The following is a 24,491-nucleotide window of genomic DNA, read 5'->3' as shown; positions in this document are numbered from 1 at the left end:
AGGTATGTCTTTACATTTGGAAAGATGGGAAGAGGAAGTGGGAGGCAAAAGAAGGTGAGCTTGTCTTCAGTGGTGCTCACACAATCATAACTTCATTGTCAGTCTAAAAGAAACAAGAAGAAAACAAGAAATCTTGCTATGAATGGTCTCCAATTCTTCTCTCAAATCCTGACAAATACAACTACTCTAAAGACTTTCTCAAAGCAATGAGATAAACACCACAAAAAACATGAAAGGGCAAAATAGAAATATGTGATAGAAATCCTGAGGTTCTGAATCTAAGCTCAATTTCTGAGATGAACCCTGGGGAAGAAACTATACTTAGCTACCATTAACAAATCAGACCTGGATTTTCTAAGAAACCTCCATTAAATTTATTCAATTGGGAAAATTAATTTTTCACAAATTATCTGACAGGAATCCTCAGATTCTGACATGATCCTGCTTGATTTGAGAGCTGAAAGAAACTAATTGTGAGATTGCACAATTTGATTGCCCGTTGAAAACAGACACGGCCATGGCTTTGGTCTTCTGACAGGGTAATGAGCTGTGATCACCTTTGGGAAGAGAAAGAGGTGGTGACCTGGCCTGCACCATTCCCTTTAGGACAGAATCTTCTGCATTAGCCATGGCCTAAAGCATCTCCCAAGTCTGGGCAGCCTCCCTGCTGCTCGTCCCCAAGGGCAGTTCAACTGTTCATTTAAATTGTTCCTGCTTCCTGAGGCCACCTCACATTTCCACAGTACCTGGACTCTCCTAAGAAATGGGAGTGAAGTCTTTGGCAAAGATTCTGGGAGTATTTTCAATCAAAAACTGCACCAGGGCAACCTGTAACACAAAAAGAGACACATAGACTACTCTTGTCATCTGGCAGTTATGAATCCTCTGATCTGTGATTCTTGGAGCAAACACACAGAGGCTTGAGGAATGTGGGGAGAAACTCAGAATTTAAATTAGAAGCGATGTATAAGCCACTTTTGTCAGAGACATAATTTACAAACTATGGATGGTGTTTATAGACCAGAGCTTGAAACACAATGAATGGACGAGAGGCACAGTGAGTCACTTTGCTTAACTGCCAACGTCTTTGTAATATCCAAAATTATATCTTCTTTATACCATCATTGTTATACCTCTAAATAGTTTGTTTTCCCTGCAGTTGTATATAGTAATATTTAAAAGAAAATAATTGAATAGAATGAACCCCTGAAATTCCCTTCCAAAGTGCCCTGCCTTAAACTCAGGCCAGCTTGTGTGTGGAGCTGTGGGGAAGGAAGAGCCCCTGCAGAGGAGCTCTGTGTCATGCAGCTGCAATCCCTGCTCCACACTGCTGGGCCTCAACCCTGTGGCAGGGTGAGCCTGGCAACTGCCCTGGTCTCATATACCCTCTGTTTATGTGGAGACATTTTAGAATAGTTCACTAGTTTCTATTTTGTGTAGTGAATGAGGAATACTATGTATAGTTTATATATTAGGCCTCTCTCAAAAGACCCTGAAGAATGTTTCCCTTCAGGTAGATCCATTTGGGAGGAAAAGTTGCAAACCTTTCATTAGTGGGAGGTAATCATAAGGAGCTGAGCTCAGAGAATACTGAAGGATTCTAGTCTGTTCCTCTCATCTCTCTGTCTCACTCTATGGACTAGATCAGTGCAAGTTATTAGATGATACTCTTTACTAACAAGATTCTGATGACTTATCAACAGGGACCAATATTTCTCTAATTGAAAACAACTGACAGAGGGAGCCTATGCATAGGACAGAGATCCTAGCCTTCATGGATTAATCCCTTTCTTAAGGGTAAGTGTCTGGACCTGAACAGAGCACTGGGCAGGATCTCCACCTCCACTCTACAGAGGAAAACACTAACTTGAAAACCATCCCAAGATCACAGATTCACAATGGCAAGAAGAGTGCAGAACGTTGGTGGTTGGACTCATTGTCACCATTGTCATCCTCCTTTCTTCCCTAGGGTTTGGTCAGCCTCCACTCCTCTATACTGAAGGGAAAGAGAAAGGATCACACTGCTGCTTTCTCCTTGCTGCACATGTTTGTAAACCTCACCACAGATAGGGTGAACACCTCTTTTCCTGAGGTCTGCAGTCCATTGTGTCCTTAAATCCTGGGCTGTCAGGCATGCCTTTCCAGATCCAACCAGCCACTCTGCTTGTCAGGATGAAGCTAGGAGAGGCCATTACCTTTCTCATGAGTTGCATATCAAATCCTGCCCTGGCATCAGGGGGCGGGAACATCAAGCTTGGGGCTGTGCACACAGCTAGGTTGTAGGCGGTCATCAGGTTTAGGAAGCAATTCTGGTGGATTTGGCTTAACATTCCAAACAGATGTTTCAGCAGCAGTTGGTTGACTCTGGGCAGCATTTCTAAAAGACTTAACTCAGAAAAACACACTTTCAGGTAAGCAATTACTTGTAGCAGATTCTACACACACAAAGTGCCTTTTCTATCAGTTGGACTGAACTAATTGAAAGTATAAATCGAGAAGGATATACTTTAACCTACTGCATAAAATCTATCCTTGAGTTGACTACACTACTCATTATCTTGGAACAGATGTATTTAGATCAATAGAAAGATAGTGTCTTTTAAAATAAACATTGTATTGGTTCACATTGTACTCAACAAAAATCTTCCTGAAAAATAAACAATTAAATTATCTCTGAAATGGCAATGATGAAGTCAGGTTTAGTGATCACATCCCAAAGTACATACTATAATGAGAGACTCATTCCAAGAAAAAATGAATATAAAAAATTTCATTGAAGCTATATAGACTTTGATGTTTATGTTAGTATTTGACCAAGCTGAGATCTTGCCCTCCCTACATGGGTCCATCAGTATAATCTGCTATCCATCAGTGTTGACTTTCCTTATGTATACATGGGAAAGAAGCTATGCAAACAATACCACAGGAAAAAACTCATTCATACACAGATTATAATTGCCTGTCTCTATGAAGTCTTGCATGGATGAGACCAAATGAATATTTTACCCGACTCACAATTATTTCAGCACCTTAAACTCTCTACACCATGAGGCTGGTTTCCCTAAGAGTGGAAACATTAGATTTTTGAATCCTACCCAGAGCAGACTCATTTCCTGAATCCTACCTCTGGGCCAGAATGATTTTCTCCTCTTCAAGGTCTTCATCCATGATCATAAGCCATGTCTCATACATGCCAGTGTGAAACACACCTCCTTGCACATTGCGAAGATATTCCTTCCAGAGAAAAAAGCAGGATATTCTGATGGAACAAAATATGTCATACAATTATAACATGGAGATGGAAGAAATATACTGACCCTCATCCCTTCTCAATGAGTGAATCTGTGACCTACACTGCCCTCTCTTCACTTCCCACATAGACAGGGGCCAGCAGCCTCCCCACCTGAACAGGAAGCACAAAGCAGAGCATGGCAGTGCTGCTGAGGCAGGAAGGATTAGGGACCTGGTGAAGAAAACTTAGAAACAGGTATTTGGAAACATGCAAGTGCTATATGTGCTTCAAACTGAAAGAAGAGGATCGCTTCATTTCTCAAGGAACAGACTCTGTTTCATAACAGGCTACACCCCTTCCTGACAGGAATGCCCTCTCAATTAAAAAGTACTCCCACACACCACAAACCAGAATGGAAAACAAGAGACAGGAACCTCAAAAGAACTAAGTGAACAGTGCCTAGTTTAAGACAATTCTCAAACACCCACCTGCATTAGGTACTGTGGGAGTGAGGACCCATCTCCCTTTTCTCTGAAAACTGCTACTTGACTGGAACAATCTACTCTAAAGGACAAGGCTGGGTATGCAGTGGTTCTAAATCCTATTGCTGAGCAGAAATAGGCCCACACATTTCACCTGTTTCTTTGCAGTTTTAATTGAACAAGTAGTGTTTTTTGTGAAATAAATACTTCTGTACATATCTTTTGGGAAGGACTAGGTATACAGTATGTTAGTTCTGAATTTTGGCTTAAAATTCCCCAACACTCTGCAATGAATGAAATACATCATCTTACACCTGTGAGTACCAGTTAGTTACCTTTCCTTTTATATTCATGAACAGTACCTATATTAGGTTCCTTTCAGCCTGTTGGGTAAAAGCACTTGTCCATCCTCATCAACATGCATCAATAAGAATTTCACTGTTACCCCCTTTATACTGAAGGTTTTGGAAAAATTACGAATCCAGGGAACATTCCTCAATACAATAAAGGCTGTATATGACAAACCTACAGCCAGCATTATACTTAATGTTGAAAAACTAAAGACATTTCCTCTTAACTCAGGAACGAGACAAGGATGTCCACTCTCTCTACTTCTCTTCAATCTAGTATTAGAATGCCTAGCTACAGCAATAAGACAAGATGCAGACATAAAGGGGATCCAAATAGGGAAAGAAGAAATAAAACTCTCCCTCTTTGCAGATGACATGATCTTGTATTTAAAGAATCCCATAGACACCACTCCCAAATTACTCAAGCTGATTCAAAACTTCAGGAAAGTAGCAGGGTATTAAATTAACCCCCCCCAAAACAATGGCTTTTCCGTATGCCAACAATGAGAAAAGTGTGGCTGAAATTAGGAAAGCAACTCCATTTATAATAGCCCCACAAAAAATAAAATACCTAGGAATTAACTTAATCAAAGAAGTGAAAGACCGCTATGAAGAAAACTTTAAAATCTTTTAAAGGAAATCCAAACAGAACTTAGAAAATGGCAAAACCTCCCATGCTCCTGGATTGGAAAGGTTAACATGGCTACCAGCACAACTATGTTTATTGCAGCCTTATTTACCATAGCTAAGATATGGAACCAACCCAGATGCCCCTCAGTAGATGAATGGATCAAGAAAATGTGGTATATATACACAATGGAATTCTATGCCTCCACCAGAAAGAATGACATTGCTCCATTTGTGAAGAAATGGAAAAACTTGGAAAAAATTATATTAAGTGAAGTAAGCCAGGCCCAAAGAAACGTAGGTCCCATGGATTCCCTTATTTGCAATATCTAGATATGTATGAGTCAAGCAGAAAAGGTCAGATAATGTGATGTTAGGAAAATGAACCCTTAGATATGTATTTTAATGTTTTTTTCATGCAATTGTTTCTAATGCATTTATAAGATTATTTCTTTGTTGTTTTGTATGTCCCTCCCCCACAGTATAACTCCTGCTTTCACTATATTTGATGTCAGTATAACTTGTGGAGGAGATGGGGAAAAACATGTCGTTTAAGGATACAGGTGGACCTGTTGCAACAATGAGAAGTACAAGTAGTCATGTCAAAAAGGAGCTTTACAAAGTTGGTGCGGGTGGCCGGGGGGGGGAAGATTGGTTGTGGGGGTGGGGAGGGATGCTGGAAAGGGATGTGAAGGGTAAACAAAGGAGGAGGCTGCAATGCTTGATAAGAAATGTACGCATTATCCTGCCCATGTAATTGTAACCCCTCTGTACAGTATTTTCACAATTAAAAATAAAAAAAATCAATGGCTTTTCTGTATGGGATCAATGAGAAAAGCACACCTGAAATCAGGAAAGCAACTCCATTACTAATAGCCCTCTCCCAAAAAAATACCTAGGAATTAACTTAACCAAAGAAGTGAAGGAACTCTATGATGGAGACTTATAGACAAAGCAGAACTTAGAAAGTGGCAAAAACTCCCATGCTCCTGGATTGGAAAGATCAACATCATGAAAATGGCTATTCTTCCCAAAGCTATCAACAAATTCAATCCAATACCTAACAACATTCCAACCTCATTCTTGAGGAAATAGAAGAGGCAATCCAAAAATTCATATGGAACAATAAAAGACCCAGAATAGCAAAACAATCCTCAACAGAAACACCAGTGCTGGAGGAATATCAATATCAAATTTCGAACTCTACTAAAAAGCCATACAAATCAAACAGCTTGGTACTGGCACAAGAAGAGACTTCACGACTAATGGAATAGAATGGAAAAGCCAGAAATGAACCCACAGACCTATAGCCACTTAATCTTCAATAAGAGAGTTAAAAAATAGAATGGAAGAAAGACAGCCTCTCCAGTAAATGGTGCTAGGAAAATTGGTTAATCACTTGTAGAAAACTAAAGCTAGATCCTTATATACCACACTGCACCAGAATCAACTCCAAATGGATCAAAGACCTCAGAGTACTCTGAAAACATTACAGTATGGAATAAGAGAAACCCTTGGTCTCCTTGGTATAGGCTGAAATTTTCTTAATAGAGACACAGAAACCCAACAAATCAAAGAGAGGTTGGGAATTCATGCAAATGGGATTGCATTAAATTACAGAAATTCTGAATGGCAAAGGACATACTTAGCATGATTAATAGAAAGCCCACAGATTGGGAGAAGATCTTCACCATCCATACAATGGACAAGGGTCTCATATCTAAAATTTAAAATGACCCAACAATCTTACTTTTGGGCATTTACCCAAATGATCACAAATAAGACCATATTAAAGCTATCAGCACAACTATACTTATTGCACCATTATTTACCATAGCTAAGATATGGAACCAACCCAGATGCCCCTCAGTAAATGAAAGGATCAAGGAAATGTTTGATATATACACAATGGAATTCTATGCCTCCATCAGAAAGAATGATATTGCCCCATTAGTTAGGAAAGTGAAAGACTTGGAAAAAAATACATTAAGTGAAGTAAGCCAGGCCCAAAGAAACATAGGTCCCATGGTTTCCCTTATTTGCAATAACCAGCATATATCTGAGACAAGCAGAAATGGTCAGATACGTTGAAATTAGGCGAAATGAACCCCAAGATAAGGACTCAAATGTTTTTTCTTTCTTGCAATTGTTTCTAATATAGTTATATGTTTTTGTTGCTCTGTATGTCCCTGTCCAATGGAACAAGCCCCGTTTTCACTGTATTTGATGTTGGTATACCTTGTGTAGGGCAAAGGAAAAAAACAAATTCTTTAAACAGGGATACAAGTGGACCCATTGCCACAGAGAGATGTACAAGACATTATGTTGAAAGGAACTGTACAACTGTGGCGCAAGATGTGTTTGTGTGTGTGTGTGTGTGTGTGTGTGTGTGTGTGTAGGTGTGTGTGAACACATGCGTGTGAGTGTGTTGCACGTGCTTGCGTGTCTGTATGGGTGCATGTGTGTATGTATGTATGTTTGGAATTGGGGTGGGAGGGAGATGGGAAGTGATGGGAAGGGGAAACAAAGGAGGAGGCAACAATGCTTGATAAGAAACATATCCATAACTCCTCTGTACAGTACCTTCCAAATTAAAAAAAAAAGAATTTGGATGTTGACAACTTTAGACCTTTGAATCTCAAGGTTAGTGACCTGCACATGTAAGCTTCTCCCACAAGATCATTTTGAACAACTGATCACTAATTGTTGATCCCATAACGTGGCCTATTAAAATGTATATATACAACATGACACAAAGGGGAAAAATGCCCACAGAGTTGGGTGTTGTGTGAACATTCTCGAAATGGCTCCATGGTACATTCATCATGGTTCTGAGCTTATATTCATCTCCAGGCTGGGTTAGTAGAACTCTGTATGCATCTGTCATGTTATCACCAAGAGCAAGACCAGAGAAGCTGAGATTCACTAGTCTACCTCTGGCTAGGCAGTGAAGTGAGTTTCAAGTGGGCAGTACCAAAATTGTGATTTCATGAACAGTAATGCATGCCTATCTTCCTGGCTGAAAATTATTAGCATGGCTGATGTCTACACCAACAATGAAAGGACATAAAAAAGGCCTAGAGCAAGTGAGAACAAAATTATTTTTATAAAGCCATTCTTAATCATTCTCCCATGATTTTTCTGTAGTGCTGTTCAAAAAGAGCAAAATGTATAGATGTATTGGTTGTCTATTGAATACTTCCTTCTACAAGCATAAAGATATTTGTAATCTACCTGTATCATTTCAAACTTTACGTACTGATGGTGAAACTCAGGTGAATTTTCAGAGAGCACAGATGTTTGGGCTGCTTAATTCAATTTAATGATCAAATTTATGGGTAATGTGGTAAGAAATGACTTTTTAGGTAAGTATAATAGTGGGATGTATGGGAAGAAAGATAAACAGAAGAAAAGGTGCAGATGGAGGATACTGAGAGTAGAGGAGCGTCTGCATATCCACACCAACTTTCCTGTAAAGGTATTGGAGATGGGCAGGAATGGTGGCATGAGCTGGCTCTGCTGGCCTGGCAAATCATGATGGGACTCATTCGGGCCTTCACCATTGGTTATGAATGTTTACAAATTCTATATCATTTTGTGCCTTTGTGCAACCTTCCTTAAAGAAGGCAGTGCTGGGTGCTTGTTTGGCAAATATGTAGCAGGACTTGTTGGTGCTCATAGTTGTATTGTCATGGCGATTTACAGTGATACAGTAAATCAGATCACTCATTAGTCACATTGGGCATGGGTGTTCAGGTCGGAAGATGAGAGGAGCTGAGGTGAGAAGACAAAGTAAACAGACAGAACACACAGACATGTGTCTTTTCATTTCCCACATGCTTGATGTGTGAGGCCCCTCGTGGTTCTTGGGTGATTGTGGTGCTGGTGATGCAGTGCTGTGGGCTCACAGTGAAGCTGCCTCCCTGGGTGATGCTGGCTGTGTCCTACCTTTAACACTGAGGCGACCACAAACACGGATTCCTGGTGCAGGTCCACTCGGGCTCCAGACATGAGTTTTTCTTTGAGGGCTCTGAAGGCTTTGACGCTGCCTGATTTCTGAAGATGCCCTCGCTGAGCCGCCCCTCCTGACTGAGGAAGGAAATCATCTCCTGTGTGGAGGAGAGGAAAGAAAGCCTGGGTCCTCCATGTCAAATGGTACAGAGCACCACCTCACATTTCTCTAAGTAAGATGTTTAAGTGTGCAAGGCTCCAGTGCTCAAGGTAGGTGACCTCATTAATAATTATGTTTTTTTGTTGGAAATATATTTTGTTGTTGTTCTTTTATTCTAGGGTCAGACTCAGAAACATTGAACAGTGAATGGATTTGTCTGTGTAATGAACTGACTGCTAAAACTTCTACTTAATGCTTCCAGCTTCGGCTGGCCCAACCTCCTTCTTACACACCTGTCCCCTCACACCTTCCCAAGAATGCTAGCTTCCTGTGCATTTCTTCTCTTTTAATTTCCCATTTATAAATTCTGTAGTTGCTAGATTCTTCACATCACATTCATACTTAGTCCATTAGAAAGTTTTCCCTGATTGTATTCATCACTGGGGCCTTGCTCTCTTTGGTTCTATTTTGGTGTCCCCTGTTTTCAGAGTTGAGGACTTGTAGTGTGACCTTGGACACAGTCCCTTCTGAAGCCCTAAGCCCTTTCCCTCCCTCAATCCTTTATTCACTCTTTTGGTCCTTCCCTCCATCTTTTCTGTCCTCTTCTCCTTTCCTTCCTTCCCTCCTTCCTTCCTTCTTACGTTCACATATGTCCCCTGTTAAGTTCCAACGCCCACTAGCCAGGCTGCCTTTGTTTCCTCTGACCCAAACTTCTTTATTTTAGTTTATTTTTTTAGTGTGAAAATACTGTACACAGGGATTACAATTACATGGGCAAGGTCATGAGTACATTTCTTGTCAAGTATTGTAGCCTCCTCCTTTGTTTCCCCTTCCCATCACTTCCCATCCCTCCTTTTTGCTAGATATTTTGGAATAGTAATCAGTGGACATTTCCTCCTGTGCTGGCCTGAAATTTTAGTCTTCCAGGTTCTGGTGTCCCAATGACCTGTGATTATAATAATGTACATCCTTCCTACAGCAGTATGTCCATTTTTGGATTTTCTATTATTTTTCTAAATGTGAGATTAGAACTAGGGTGATCCTATCTGCCTCCTTAAATTTCTGGGTACAATGTGAGACCAGGGCATTCTCTGTTGCATCCAAGGGAAAATTCCCATCATGTGTTAGTGATTGTACACATGATAGACATCCATTCATCCAATCCTCACACATACACTATAGTAAATTAGGATTTTGTGTGTGCATGTATGAATGTCCTGAAGCTTTGAAGTCATGTCTTGAGTGCTGTTAATAAACTCTGATGCTCAGGTTTTGGCCTAAAACTTCAGCTGAAGTTCTGCTTCTGGTTTTTCAGTGCTTCATTAAAAACAAGAGTCTCATGAACATTCCAGTCTGGGCTAGCTATGGAGCAGAAATCTCAGATGTCACACTCAATCTCACACTTCTGTGGAGCTAGGATTACAGGTGTGACCCATTGTTGCCTGGTTAATATACCAGGAAGAAACAGTGAAAACAATATCAATGGTTTTTCAATGATACTCTACCTTGTCACTTTGATTTTGTTGGTTTCTCTTAGAGGTTGAAGCTTCTTTTTCAACCAAATGAAAGCAAAGTAATATCTTTCTTTTCCTTTTTGCATACATCACCTAAGAGTCACCATTGTAGCCAGTTTAAAGCACACAGTCCATTGGCCTTCAGTACAAACACAATACTGTGTGACCAGCTTCCTCAGAACTTGTCCATTTTCCTCCATAGAAAGGACAGATCTTTTAAACACTATCTGTCCATCCTCCTCTCTGAAAACCAACAACCACCAGTGTGCTTTTCTGATGCTAGGAACTATTAAAATATGATCTTGTCTAATATATGTAAATAACTAGACTGAGGAATGTCTGAGGAATGTCTATGTATGTGACTGGAGACATTTGCAAGTTGGAAGAATAAAGCTGGAAGGGAGCATGAAGGAGGGAGACTCACAGCTTCACATGCACAGTGCCTGGAACTACAATTCTGCAGCAGGCAATGAGGCTTCTGGTGTACCAGTCCCCCACTGAAGGGAATACTTACCTGTTGGGCTTGACTTAGGGAATTGTACATTGTGACATGTTTATATCTTGTAGCAATAGTAACAAAGCACCCCCACCCATTGTCTGATGCTTTGCTGAATTGGACCTGGGGCTCCATGAGAACACTCCTCTCCCTCCCCTGCACACTCAGGAGGTTCCTCTCCTCAGGAGGGCAGCAGATACCAAACTGGGACCTACCAGAAGAGGGGAGGGTAGATTACCATCCTTACAAGCAGCCTCCAGGGAAGTCCCAAAGAGCAGTCTTGACTTTACACGTGAAGATTTCAGGGGTCTGTTCTCCTTGGCTGTGCTGGACCCCCACCCAAAAAGCCAGTTGATGAAAGATCTTCCCCTTCTTTCTTTCTTCTGCTCTGACTCTAAAGAAGCAAAAGTTTTCAAGGGATCACTTTAATTTCCTAGAACCTAAGCTTCTGTGTCAAATTATCCACATTCTCTAATGGCTTAATTCCCTTTACTATTGAGTCTTTGCCCAAATCAGTAAACTGTTGGTTATGGCTAGGGGCCTGAGCGCACACAGTTTATCTTTCTGATTATTGTGGCCAGCTCTCTTGCACCTACAAAGTTCCTGAGTTGAAGTAGGGCTGTCCGGTGTATCTTTGTCTTTTGAAAGGGAAAGCTACCATTCCAGTGGAGTTTTATAACCATTCACATTGAGAGCCATTCTCCTCCAATTTGAATTTCTGCATGTGTCCCATTGATCACTTCCTGTATCAGGTTATCTCCCCTTTTCACACAGCGTGCCTGCCAGGTGAAAGACTACGAGTTTTCTGGACCTTTGTTTGTGGGGTTTTTTTACTTTAATATAGTTGTGAAGATATCGTAAAGAGGGTTTACAATTACATGAGTAAGACAATGAGTACATTTCTTTTTTTGTCATGCTCTTCATATATGTGTATACATGTTCATATACATATAGAATAAAGATAATGTACAAAGGTGTTAGTTACATGAGCAAGGTCCATTTCTTGGCAAGAATTGTTAAATCTTCCTTTGTTGCTCTCCAACTGTTTCTTCTCTCCCTCTCCTGCTCCATTCCTCTCTCCAAAACATTATAAATTTTATTTCCAAGTATCTTTTCAGTAACATTCTTGAAGTGGGTCAACCTGTGTCCTTGTTATTTCCATACCCTCCCCAAAGTAGATAAATTTATAGAAGGTGCACAGTGTCAAATTCATCCACAGTGACCCCAAGGGATATACCATAGAGGGACGAACATACAAAGGAAACACTAATCTCATTGTACATGGAAAATAACAACAACAAAGAAAGACCACTTCTGTTCACATCTTGGTGTTCATTTCCCTTAACATCATCTTATATAGTCATATTACACAGATTTTTGGTTCTGCTCATCTGATAAAATTACCCTAGACATATACTAATTATTGCCAATGAGGGAAACTGTGGTTGTCTTCCACTGTTCTCTGCTTAGCTACTCAAGAGCTTGTAATCTGAGGTTGGTGGTTCAAAGCCAACCCTGGCTGGAAAGTTGGTGAGGCTCTTTTCTTCAAAAAATCACCAGAAAACTGGAAGTGGCACTCTTGGGCAAGTGCTAGAGTGTTCGTCTTGAGTTGAAGACCTGAAGGATAGAGCCCAGTCCCAGAGTTCAAGCCCCACAACTGACCAAAAAAATGCAAATGTTTTCCTTTTGGGTGACTCTAGTCACATTCTAGTTTTCACCTAAGGAAAAAACTCTAATTCAAGCTTGCTGTATACATTGAATATTCTCCAGAAACTTTGGAGGATGTTGACATCTTTTCTTCTCTTTATGTCCTCCCACAGGCTACCTAGTGATCTCTGGAGCCTTGTGCCTGACATGAGCATTCTCTTCCAAAGGAGCCCTTTACGTCAGAACCAGAGTTCTATTCCAGCTTTTTCATGGACATTTGGAAATAAGACTCTCAGGACTTTCCTTTGCACACTGACTTTACTTTGAGATAATCTGTTCGCAGCCTCCTCAGTAGCTGGAATTACAGCTTGAGCCATATGTACCCTGCTTCCATTTACTTAAATGTGTTTTTTATGCATGTCAAATGCTTTAAGAGACCGTAGAGGTCCTGAATTGTACAGAAGATAGAGAACTATGTAACCATATAGAAGTGAGAGGACTCACCGTTAAGTTGCTGGCCCTGGGCTGGCTGCCTTGACTTCAGAATGAACCGGCCTCCTGTGGCTAGATAGCACTGCTCCAGGATAGGACTCTGAGCAGTGTGAGTCTCATGTGGCCTTGGTCCTCGTGGCTGGTATGCAGTCTCTCCATACTGACTCATTTTAATCACATAGGGATTTTCATGCCCTATGGTGAGAAAACGCAGCAGGGACTTTCATTGGAATAGGAGCCCAGATTTTGACAATGAATTTCCAATCTGCTTTCTACTTCATGAAAACAAAACCCCTTATTTTAATCAAGAAAGCTCATGTTTCTTATCTTTATGTAGTGGTACAAAGCAGTTACTACTCAACAAATCGTTCAGGAATGGAAGACGTCTTGGCCAATATCATCCAAAAATGCTATACTTCAAGTGAATAAAGCCAACTACCTAGTTTTCTCCTCAAACCAAGATTTGCCACATGAAGAAATGAACCTACAGACACACACACACACACACACACACACACACACACACACACACACACACACAAATCAAGTGGTGTCTGCTCAGCATTTATTGAAAAACGTACAATCTAATTGTATAGGCAATAGTTACCCTTAGTAATATTAAGCTTAACTCTTAAAGAATCAGTATTGGAGAATTAGAAATCCAACTTTGACGCCATTCCCTCCCATTTGAAACTTTCTTTGATACTTACCAATGAAGACAAAGGGAACTTCTTCATTTTCAGAATGGAGCCACAACTGGTAGTCATTCTCGGAGCCCTGGGGGAGAGAAGGACTGAGTGTCACACAAAGCCACTCACAGTCGACCTCAGAAGGACACAGAGCCTTACACAGCTGTGTGTCTAACAAGGAAAGCTCTGCTTTTGTCTTTTAGGGGGTTAGTGATGGGCTGGCTTCCTGAGTAGCTAGGACTACAGACATCAGCCACACCTGCCTATCCTGAAACTTTCTTACTCAGAGTATTACACTAGCTCATCATAGATAGACTTTTATATATAACAGAAATATATGGAGTTAGCAGGTACAAATTATATATCAACTTCCTTGTGTGTTCAATTGCACTTGGCATGACATTAAGAATGAGATTGTAAGAACCCAAATATAGATTCATCTCAAGTCCAGCTGCCTGCAGGTTCTCAATCTTGAGGCCAGGAGAAGACCGATGTTAGTAGCACAGTAGGACACACATGAGCATAATCTATTCATCTCCATTAAGAAATAGGTTTTTAATTTTAAAAGACCTTACAGATCACTTACTTTTATTCCAATGTTGGAGAGTGACTTTCTGATAACATCCTTCACTGTATCTGAGTTTTTTGCTAAGACAGTTATTGGCTATAAAACATATGTGAAAAAAGGTACATATTAAGAAAACAAACAGTATCATTGTATAATTATCACCAATTAGTTTCCTGATGAGTCAAGCAAAATGTGATTTCAGGTATTTAAAGGCGACAACTGTATAGTGCACAAAGCCTTGAGTAGAACTGTTTCTTTATTTATTTGTATAACCTGAAGCCAGGAGAAAACACCTCAGACACATGGAAACAAACTGCACATAGGTCAAATCTGAATGACAGCTGAAGAGACACCAGAGCATATGGAGAACAAAAGGTACTGGAAAACCATTAATATATTGAGAGGGGAAAATTGTGAAGGCCTAAAATTCAGTGAAATGTCTTTCAAGAGACAAGGTCAAATAGGAACCTTGTTAGGTAGGACATGGTACCACAGAGCTGCCCTGGACCCACAAGCATGAATATGGAGCCTTCCCACAAGCTGATTATCAATCAATAGGCAGATACTCAGCTCTTCAGGAGAAATGACATGCACCTGCAATCTTTACTTCAGGAAACTTAGACCTCAGTAAAGCCCACTTTTATCATGTAGTGCTGAGCTAACAGATTGTTCTCTAAGCATTTTTGCTATTGCAGTGAGTCAGGTACAGACAAGTCTGTGTTATCCACTGAGAACCATGCAGCCTTCTCTCCCTCCAGTGATGACTATGGAACTTGAAACAGATCAATCATTTTCAAGACATTTACTAGCATCCACTTAGTAATGTTGTGTCCTTCTGCTTTCCCCTCTCAATACTAACTTGTGTATGTATATGGACACATGTGTACTTATATGATGAACATGTGCCTATGTAAATAAACACACAATACTGAAATTTAGTAAAGAAGAGAGAGTATAGATATAAAGAATACCATTACTCTTCAGAAGTAGTCATGTAGGCTGACAATGTCTTAGAACAACTTATAGAGGAAAAAAATATCTTAAAACTTAGGTTAAATGTTTCTACATAAGAAAATTGAGGTAACAGAATCTGACCTTCTTTATAATATTTGGCATTGTTCCATCATTTAGGAATTCCACAAAAACAAATGGAATTCATGATAACCACTCCAAATATAAATAAAAAATAACATAAGAAGTACGCTTATTCCAGGAAGACTATCCCCACTTATTGATAAAATTGACCTTGATAACAATAAAACTGTGATAATTCATGTATATTAAATGTGAAAATTTCCTTCAAAATTTATACATGTTGCCGGTCGCTGGTGACTCACGCCTGTAATCCTAGCTACTCAGGAGGCTGAGATCTGAGGATCGCGGTTCTAAGCCAGCCCGGGCAAGAGAGACCGTGAGACTCCTATCTCCAATAAAAAAACCACCAGAAAACCGGAAGTGGGGCTGTAGCTCAAGTGGTAGAGTGCTTGCCTTGAGCTGAAGAGCTGAGGGACAGTACCCAGGCCCAGAGTACAAGCCCCACGAACGATAAAAAAAAAAAAAATTTATACATGTTAGCTAAAGAAAGTGAATAAAGATCCTTACTATAAGGTAAACATGTATTTAATAAATGAAAGTCATACATGTCCACATGATAAAGCAATTTTTTAAAGGACATTCCTTTTGTGTTATTGCTTTTGCTTTTGTTGTTGTGAATGTTGGATATGGGGCCTGAATTCATGCCTTGGAGTCCTTCTCTGACATCTTTTTGTATGTGGCTAGTGCTCTAGCACTTTGAGCCCACAGCTCTACTTCATATACAGGAAGCTATGATACAATGAACAGAAAACTAAATTGTTCCAAGTGGAAGATAATTGTTCAGAACATAGAGTACTGACCTAGACTCATTGCTCTAATCTTTATATTTGTAGATATAAGTAAATCAAGCTCATCTCTCAATTTTGACCTTTCTTAAATTCTTAAATTTCTTCCTCTCATTGTTCTTAAAAGTTTCCTTACCATTGATAATTTATAAAAATCTCCCACCTTTCTAGCGTAAGCATGTAACTATAAATTTCCACTTTATCCTACATAACACTTACAAAGTGATTGTTCTTAACTTCATGGGTGAAGATCTGAAGAGGAATGCTATCCTCATCTTCTTCCTCCTTTGCAAGGTTGATATACCTGATTCATTCAACCCAGAGTAGCACAATTATTAGCTGGTAACTTTTTTTTCAAATCCATCTTTAATGTTGATATTTTTCAATCTGTATTTCATCGTTTATAAACACTTATGGAGCCATTATAGATTTTAATCAACACAATAGCATTGTTGGGAAATAGGATTTGAAAGAAAACATTATTCTGGAAGGTGACCTTTGGGAAGGCATCATATTCAGTGTTTCAAACTTCACCATCTAGATGGGAGGGCCGAAGCCTGCCTGGACAACTAAAAGCAACAGTGGCTCTGAGCTAGCTCAATGGAACTCGGGAATATAGATGGGGTCAAACGTGGCCCTTGCACTCAATGTCTGTGTACCGTTTCTCTGCTGCAGGCCGTGACACTAACACTGTAGCCACAGCACCACTTCTGGCTCTTTTGACAGTTAAGTGGAGATAAGTGTCTCTTGACTATCTTACGCAGAATGGCTTCAACCTGCAGTCCTTATATCTCAGCATCCTGAGCAGTGGGATAATAGGATTGAGACACTGGTGCCTGATAACCTGTATATATTTTCAGAAAATTTTAGCTCAAGTTCATCAATACAATGAAGGGAGATTTCGGGTGGATGTCCTGAATGTCTTTAAAAATAAAGACTGTTTATGATTTAGAACTGCAGCCATGGCAAAAAATTTCCATAGAAAATGGGGCAGAATGTATTGAAGATATTGGTTTTCAGGTACCCATTCCCTAACAAACTAAAAATTAAATAAAAGCACTTGCTTAATACCTTTGCAGAAAACGGATCCATTTTTCTTTTTGTTCACAAGAACTGCAAAATAAAAGCAGAGACAATATTAAATTACATCTCATATACAATGTCTTTACACTCATTAGAGGTAAAAGTACTATCAATTCATTGATGTCCAAGCAAATCCAGAACTGATCCTACTCATAATTGGAGTTTGATGGATTCTTGGCCTTATAAGGGTGATCTTACTGTAATGTGAGGCAGACTGCTGTAGAAGAAAAATGGATTGAATGGAATCCCTGCCACTGTGTGATGCAAGCCTCCTGACCATACTTCAATCTCACACTAGGGCTACCTTCCATTTCTCCTTGGATAAAACTGACAGAGCTGGATGTGCTTTTCCAATACTTTACAAAATAATCATTCAGATCAAGGCACCCAGAAGAAACATGGCATTTACATGGAATCAACAGTATGCATTTCCAAGGAATAAACAGGGAAAATGAAAAGGGTTTGACAGTTTTACTTCCTTAGAGAATTTCCTGAATTCTACTACATTTTATTAGAACCTAGAGAACTCATTTGACATTACTAGGAACAATGCTGAAGGTTACTGAAAGTCATTAGGAATGATATCTGACATAGCTAAGTGATTAATGAAGGATAACTCTTTTGCTATTTCCCTGCTGCTTTCAGGGTGCAGTGGTTAGTCTTACCCAAAGGTGGCCTTGAAGTTCTCAAGGGGCCAGCCCAAAAGAAGGGACTTTCTGGAGTGATCACCACCTTTGTCCAAATTGACCCCACAGTCAGCCATCCACAGGGCACGCAGTGGGACCACAGTTTTAATCTTGAAGCATTTCTGATACCTAAAAAGGGCAACAAACACCATCTCTCTTAGTTATCTTAGATGTGTCGTGTCAAGAACTAGATACTCTACCATACTATTCTCTCTTGTTTCATAATTTTGAACTCCTCATACAAGATTATCTATCTATCACTTTCTTGATTATGTTGTGTTATGAGTGTTTGAGACCTGGCCTTCATATATAGTGTAGCCTGGACCCTAACTCTAGTTTCTGCCTCAAAAATCTATGTGCTGTGACTAGAGGATCAACAGCATGCCAGGTGGTGTCTTCATTGTTGAAAATATTCCCAACCATTACACAACACAGGAGCTTCATGAACATGGGAGAAATAAACAAAGTATCTGAACTTTGGAATACAAAATTGACAAAGCACCTGTGGATTAAATGCAGATATCTAAATGTCATTTGCTAGTGTGAAGCATTTGTGCTGAGCATGACAGGGAGCAGTCCATACGTACTTGGCATTAGTCACAAGTAATAAGTCAGTGAAGAGGAAGAGATGCTGCTTCTTCCTCTTGCATCCTTTTTGCATCTGCACCGGGCTGTGGATGAGCAGGGTTCTGCAGGGCTTCTCCAGGGACAAAGGTCTGTCCTCCTGACTTTTCTGCTCAGGATGATTGCTCTTCTGCTGCACAGCAACACCACAGCACAGTCGGTGCTCCAGCATGGGATACAGCTTTATGCCCAACTTTCGTGGTGCACAATGCAACATTTCCTCAACTGACACTTGGGAACTAACATGCAAGGCACTTTGTGGCTCAAAAGCAAGCAGAAAAGTAGGTCATTCTGAAAATGGTTGCAGGCAGATATAGAAACAGAGCCTTGGACTTCTTCCACTGAAAGGGATGGGCATAGAAGCAGGCAGGAAGCGTACTCTACTGTTTAAGAAGAGGAAGTAAGGAAGCTATTAAGAAGCAGGGAGTTAGGTGAAATGAAAGAGCAAAGGAGACCTACCAAATTCTATTATCGTTTTTATTTTTTTTTGGATAATATTAGAGTTGAGCTCTGGGTCTGGGCTCTGTCTCTGGTTTCTTTTGCCCAAGTCTACCACTCTCCACCTGAGGCACAACATCACATCAGGACTATTGTGAGTAGACTCCTGGATCTCAGAGTTTCATGGACTTTTTTGCCTGGGCTGGCTTTGAACCACAGTCTTCAGATCTAGCATTCTGAGTAGCTAGAATTACAGGGGTGAGTCACTAGTCCCAAGCTGACCTAGCAAATTCTGTATCTAAACACCCTCAGCATTGAAATGGATCCGGCAGAGGCAACTCTGTGCTTCCCTACAAGGACTATCCAGACTCCACCCTTCCTAATAGATCAACAGGATATTCCATGTTTATTTTTTTGTGGGGGGTGTTAGGGAGGGTCCTGTCAGGGGCCAGAACTCTAGGCCTGGGCACTGTCCCTCAGCTCTTCAGCTCAAGGCTAGCACTCTACCACTTGAGCCACAGCTCCACTTCGGCTTTTTTTCTGGTTATGTGGTGCTGAGTAATCGAACCCAGGGACTCATGCATGCAAGGCAAGCACTCTACCACTGAGCCACCTTCCCAGCACTTCTGTTTATTCTTAAAAACACTTACAGAGCCAGCCTTCTGGAAATCGTTGGCAAAGTCCTGCAATGGATTACACTTCTGAAGTTCCTTCTGTTTTTGAATGTTGCTATAGTGATAAATTGGATAATAATGAAAAAGAGCACAAGGAATTAGCTAGTTGTTTGAAAATATAGAATATTGTTTGACAGAAAAAAGCATGAGAAATAGAATACAAGTGATAGCCAAGGAAATGACATTTGGAAGCAGATCCATTGTTTTTAAAAATTTACTATGTGAAGAGGAGGAATAATAACTTCCTGTGTTCTACTAGAATCCTAATTTCTTTGAGTAATATATATGCATATATAAGTCCATATGTATGTGTATATATGTTTATACACACACACACACACACTCACACACACACACACACACACACACACACACACACACACACACTCATATACATAGTTCCAGTTGTGGACCTTGAATCTTGGACCTGAATATTGACCCTGAGCTTTTTAGCTCAAGGCCATCACACTAATAATTGATCCACACTCCACTTTCAACTTATTGGGAGCTTCTGGAAGATAAGGGCCTCAATAAACTTTCATGCCTGGGCTGGTTTGGAACCACAATCCTCAGGTCTCAATCTCCTGAGTAGCCAGGATGACAGTGCCTAGTCACTTACATATGTCTATCAGTAGAAGCCTAGGAGAACTGAGGGCTTACAACCAAATTTTCTTATGAAATAAAAAGGGCACTCTGTTTATAAATTTACCCGGGACACATAATTTCTATCAATATGGGGAGAATCCATTGGAAACATTTTTTGTAGGGACTTTTATTCATTCACTAACAAATTTTTAAAAAAACTATAAACACTACTAACCTTTGAAGTAAAGAGCAAAATGTTTCTTTTAGCTCTGAAGACCTGTGATTTAAAAGAGAGAAAATATTATGCTACACTTCACATTCATGCTTTGATTTTAAGTCTATCCTGAAAGAGACAGGCAGTCTGGGAGTATCATTGTGAATATGAGTGGAATAAGAACCGACTCATAACTGGGGTTTGATGGACTCTGCCTTTTCCTGGTGATCTGACTGTGATGTGAATTTGACTTTGGTGTGGAAGAGAACTTGGATTGACATGGAGAAACTTATTTTCTAACGTGTGGTGCAAGCCACCTGACCATAGGTGAGTCTCACCCTAGCAATGCCTTCAGTCCACAATGATCAAACCAGACAGAGCACATATGCTATTCAACTATGAAAATGGTATGCACATTCAAACCTATGGAAGAAATTGGTCATTTTGACAGAATATTTTTAATCCAGCTAGACAAGTTAAAAATATGGAAGTAAAATTAAAAATATGGAAAAGTTGCAGTGTTTCATTTCCTTATAGAAATTTTAGAACTACAATGTGCTGTGTTATTTCCTAGGAAGCTTACACTTTATTACCCATCACACTATGTTTTTAATGATGAATGATAAGATTGCTGCTTACTGTTCTCTGTACCATCACCTTTCATTTTTATATTTCTGTCCTGTGAAGGGATTGAAAGCCAGCACTGGAAATATTACTCACCCCTTATAACTTTTCCTACACCCCTTATAACTTTTCCTATTATGGAATACATCTGTTTTAAAAACACACTGCACTTTTAATTTGTAACTATTTTCGGGGTGTTATAAACCACATCACTGTAAACGGTATTGCTTTAATTTTTCTATGAAATTATACTCACTCTTTCCCTTTCTCTCTCTCTCTCTCTCTCTTTCTCTCTCTCTCTCTCTCTCTCTGTCTCCCTCTCCCTCTCCCTCTCTCTCTCTCTCTCTCTCTCTCTCTCTCTCTCTCTCTCTCTCTCTCTCTCTCTCTCTCTCTCTCTCTCTCTCTCTCCCTCTCCCTCTCCCTCTCTGTCTCTGTGTGTGTGCATGTGTGTGTGTACTTTTGTGAACACCAGGAATAGAATTATTGGGGCATGTATCAATCCAATAACTTTCTCCTTATGAACAAGCAGACTTTTTGCAATGTCTGCATATTTTTTATTTACATCATTAATAGTTCTTCTACTGAACAATTCTAGGCTGTCCTGTAATGTGTTTCATCAGGTGAGAGGCACCCATCTTAGATGACCCCTAACCTGCCTACATGTATATACATAAAGTCTATTTCCTGAGGCCATGTTGCCCATCTGCCAAGGACCAAGGACGCTGGACAGTGCAATAGCTTTAGAACTCTTAGAGTTTATGAGGACCTCATTGCCATACTCTAATTTTTCTTTAAAATATAGTTTCTAGGAACACCTCTATTTCCAGATTTTACCAGCTTCCATTAATCTGTATCCTGGAGTTCCCCTGCACAAGAAGAACAGAGAACCTTCACAGAAATATGCCATGGAGAAGACCTGCACAGATGGACACACAGGTGTCCAGTTTCCCAATCATTTTTTATCATTTTCAAGACATATCCATCAGAGAATTAATAAGCTGACGATTTTGGAGCCATTTTTCTTCTTTATCTCAAATTTCTTAGGATGTGTGAGACCTTGGCTGTGAGGAAAGGTAACCTGGGTGCATGCAGTGTGATCTCATATATAAAACAGGTAGAAATGTGAGTTGCAGTTTGAGACCAAGAATAAAACACTTGACACCTTCCTTGTGAATCCTCCTGTTTCGACGTGTCTAAATGCATTCTATGTCTTCATGCAAGTCTAGGCATGTGTGCTGGGAAAAATGGCCCGTACTTTATCAGTAAATCCTGCTTCAGATTTCCCACACACCAAATAGCATGCAGTCTACTTACAAAGAAGTAATATGTCAGTCTGCTACAGAGCAAGCCAAGCACTTTTTATTTAATGATCTATAGCTATTTATGGAATTAAAATCTGTCTCTACAGAGAATTACTGGGAGTGCAAAATAAAGTTTTCAAAAAATACTTTCAGGTTTCACTAACACTTGCTGAATGAATTCTATTACTGTGATTCAATACGTAGGTCACCGCTGGTCTTCCACAGTCTGAACATCCTCTCTCCCCCAACTGCTCACAACCACTTCAATATTGATCCATTCGAATATATTAGAATCTAAAATTGTCTGGAAGTGTTTGTATTAAAGGTTATTATTAAATTCCAAGGTGAAAGATCAGCCTAGAAAACAATCAAATTACAATCTTTTTCCTTCTAGTAAATTTTAGATGCAAATAAGTTATATCTTCCATTGTTGCTGGAAAATACGTATGTGGCTTTCTGATAGCAGAACTCAAAGTATGCACATGGCATAGCTGTCAGTCTTACCGGAAAGTGACCTTGTATTTCTCCTTGGGCCAACTCAAGACAAAGGACTTTGTGGAACTCCCATCATCGTTTGCTACGTTGTCCCCACATTCTGCCATAGACAGGTTATGCAGTGGAATTGCATCTTTTATCTTAAAGCATTTCTTATATCTGCAAAGAGAATTACACACCATCACTCTTATTTTATTTCTTCTTTTGTAGGGAGTCAATGGGTTTGAACTCAGGGCCTTGTGAAGGACACTGACTTTGTTTATGAAGCCTAGCACTCTATCACTGGGGTCTTATCCCTACTTCTAGCTTTTGGGAGGGTAATTGTATGGACATCCGTGCCAGACTGGATTTGACTCACATTCCTCAAGTTTCAGCCTCCTGAGTGGCTGGGATTACAGTTGTGAGCATGCTACCCTGGGCTGCTTAGGTGTTTTCTTACATGTTAGGAAGTGTCACTCAGCTAAACTGAAATCACTACTCTCCCAAGATCTTCTTATGTTTGGTCATATTTAAATTGGATAAAGATTGTCACATCATTATGGTTTTTTTTTGCTTTATTTGTTTTAGATAGGGCCTTTGTATGTTGTCTAGCCTAGGCTCTAACTCTGTATCCTCCTGCCTCAAACCCTTTGTGCTGGAACAGACGGGGGGGATGGACCACAAGGCCATGTTGCTTTCTTCAGTCCTCACTATGGTCTTGAGAAATCAGCAAGGAATCTAAACTTCTATAAAAAGAAATGCATAAAAATTCTAAGTTGTCTTAAGGTAAGGGTTATATAAAGTCATTGCTGAGTGAAAAGCATTGCGTGCTTTGCAGGAGAGCATGCAGTCCATACGTACTTGGTGTTAGACACCAGCAACACATTACTGAAGAGGAAGAGGTGCCGCTTCTTCCTCCTCCTGCCTCTTCTCATTTGCACTGGGCTGTGGATGAGCAGGGCTCTGTCATTGTCCTCCAGGGACACAGGTGTGTCCTGCTGAGCATCCTCCTCAGGAAGATGGCTTTCCTGTGCACACCAACACCACACACAGTCAGTGTAAACATATGTCCCAGAGTTTTATGCCCAATGGATGGGAACACACAGTGCCACAGGTGGCCCTCTCAATCCTCACCTGACTTTGTCACTGACACCAGGAGGCTTTGTGCTTTAGATTTTAAAGCAAACAGAAAATCTTAATCACTTTTTAAGATATAAGGAGGACAGATTATTCTAAGGAACAAATCCTGGCCTTTTTTTTCTCTAAGAGATGGGGAAAAGAACAAGGCAGGAAGCTAATGCACCTGTCCCAGGAAAGGAGAAGAATCTGGCAAAGGAGCAGTGAGCCAGGAGAAATGTTAGGGCAAGTCTAAGCAGATGACCACAGCAAACTGACCAAAAATCCAGGTAAAGGTGAGAAGAGCATTTTTTATGGCATAATATGATTATCCACAAAGAATTTCAAATTGCTTTTGTTCCACCACGAAAATTGGCATAACTGTACCTACTTGGAAGGTTATTGCCACGTTATTTATATCATTATTCAGTATTGGAGCAAGAGAATGTTGAGAAAGAGCATCACGAAATACGTGACACCATTAAGAATTCCTAAATGTGAGGAAGTCCTTAGATTTGATGGTGGTACTGTGTCTCTTGTCAGTAGAGCTGTGGCTCTGTAGGTAAGGGTCACTACATCTATAG

The 24,491-nt window shown here is 40.1% G+C and overlaps 1 protein-coding gene across 1 annotated transcript; it reads right to left on the bottom strand.

Annotated features, from left to right (window-relative positions):
* Positions 1-18,698, bottom strand: LOC138826740 (rho GTPase-activating protein 20-like). The gene is made up of 13 exons (XM_070021981.1): positions 18,445-18,698; positions 17,837-17,986; positions 17,160-17,201; positions 16,308-16,392; positions 14,227-14,304; positions 13,662-13,728; positions 12,964-13,146; positions 11,051-11,206; positions 8,640-8,800; positions 3,125-3,234; positions 2,196-2,385; positions 747-828; positions 1-103 (listed from the first exon to the last, which is right to left on the bottom strand). Exons 1-12 carry the CDS (start codon positions 18,696-18,698, stop codon positions 757-759), a joined length of 1,548 nt encoding a protein of 515 aa, XP_069878082.1. The 3' UTR covers positions 1-103; positions 747-756.
* Between the last annotated feature and the right edge of the window lie 5,793 nt (positions 18,699-24,491).

Source organism: Dipodomys merriami, unplaced genomic scaffold (assembly GCF_024711535.1).
Source record: "Dipodomys merriami isolate MVZ:Mamm:240054 unplaced genomic scaffold, mDipMer1.0.p SCAF_15, whole genome shotgun sequence".
Classification (NCBI taxonomy): domain Eukaryota; kingdom Metazoa; phylum Chordata; class Mammalia; order Rodentia; family Heteromyidae; genus Dipodomys; species Dipodomys merriami.
This window is presented reverse-complemented; position numbering and strand designations above follow the sequence as displayed.

Excerpts from the sequence above, each read along its gene's own strand:
- LOC138826740 (XM_070021981.1), bottom strand. The coding sequence starts at position 18,698 with ATGTTGCATTGTGCACCACGAAAGTTGGGCATAAAGCTGTATCCCATG. Across the intron at positions 8,801-11,050 it reads GGAGGCTGCTTGTAAGGATG|GAGATGATTTCCTTCCTCAG; the intron begins GTAATCTACCCT and ends TCCTCCACACAG. Across the intron at positions 2,386-3,124 it reads AAAATCATTCTGGCCCAGAG|TCTTTTAGAAATGCTGCCCA; the intron begins GTAGGATTCAGG and ends TTCTGAGTTAAG.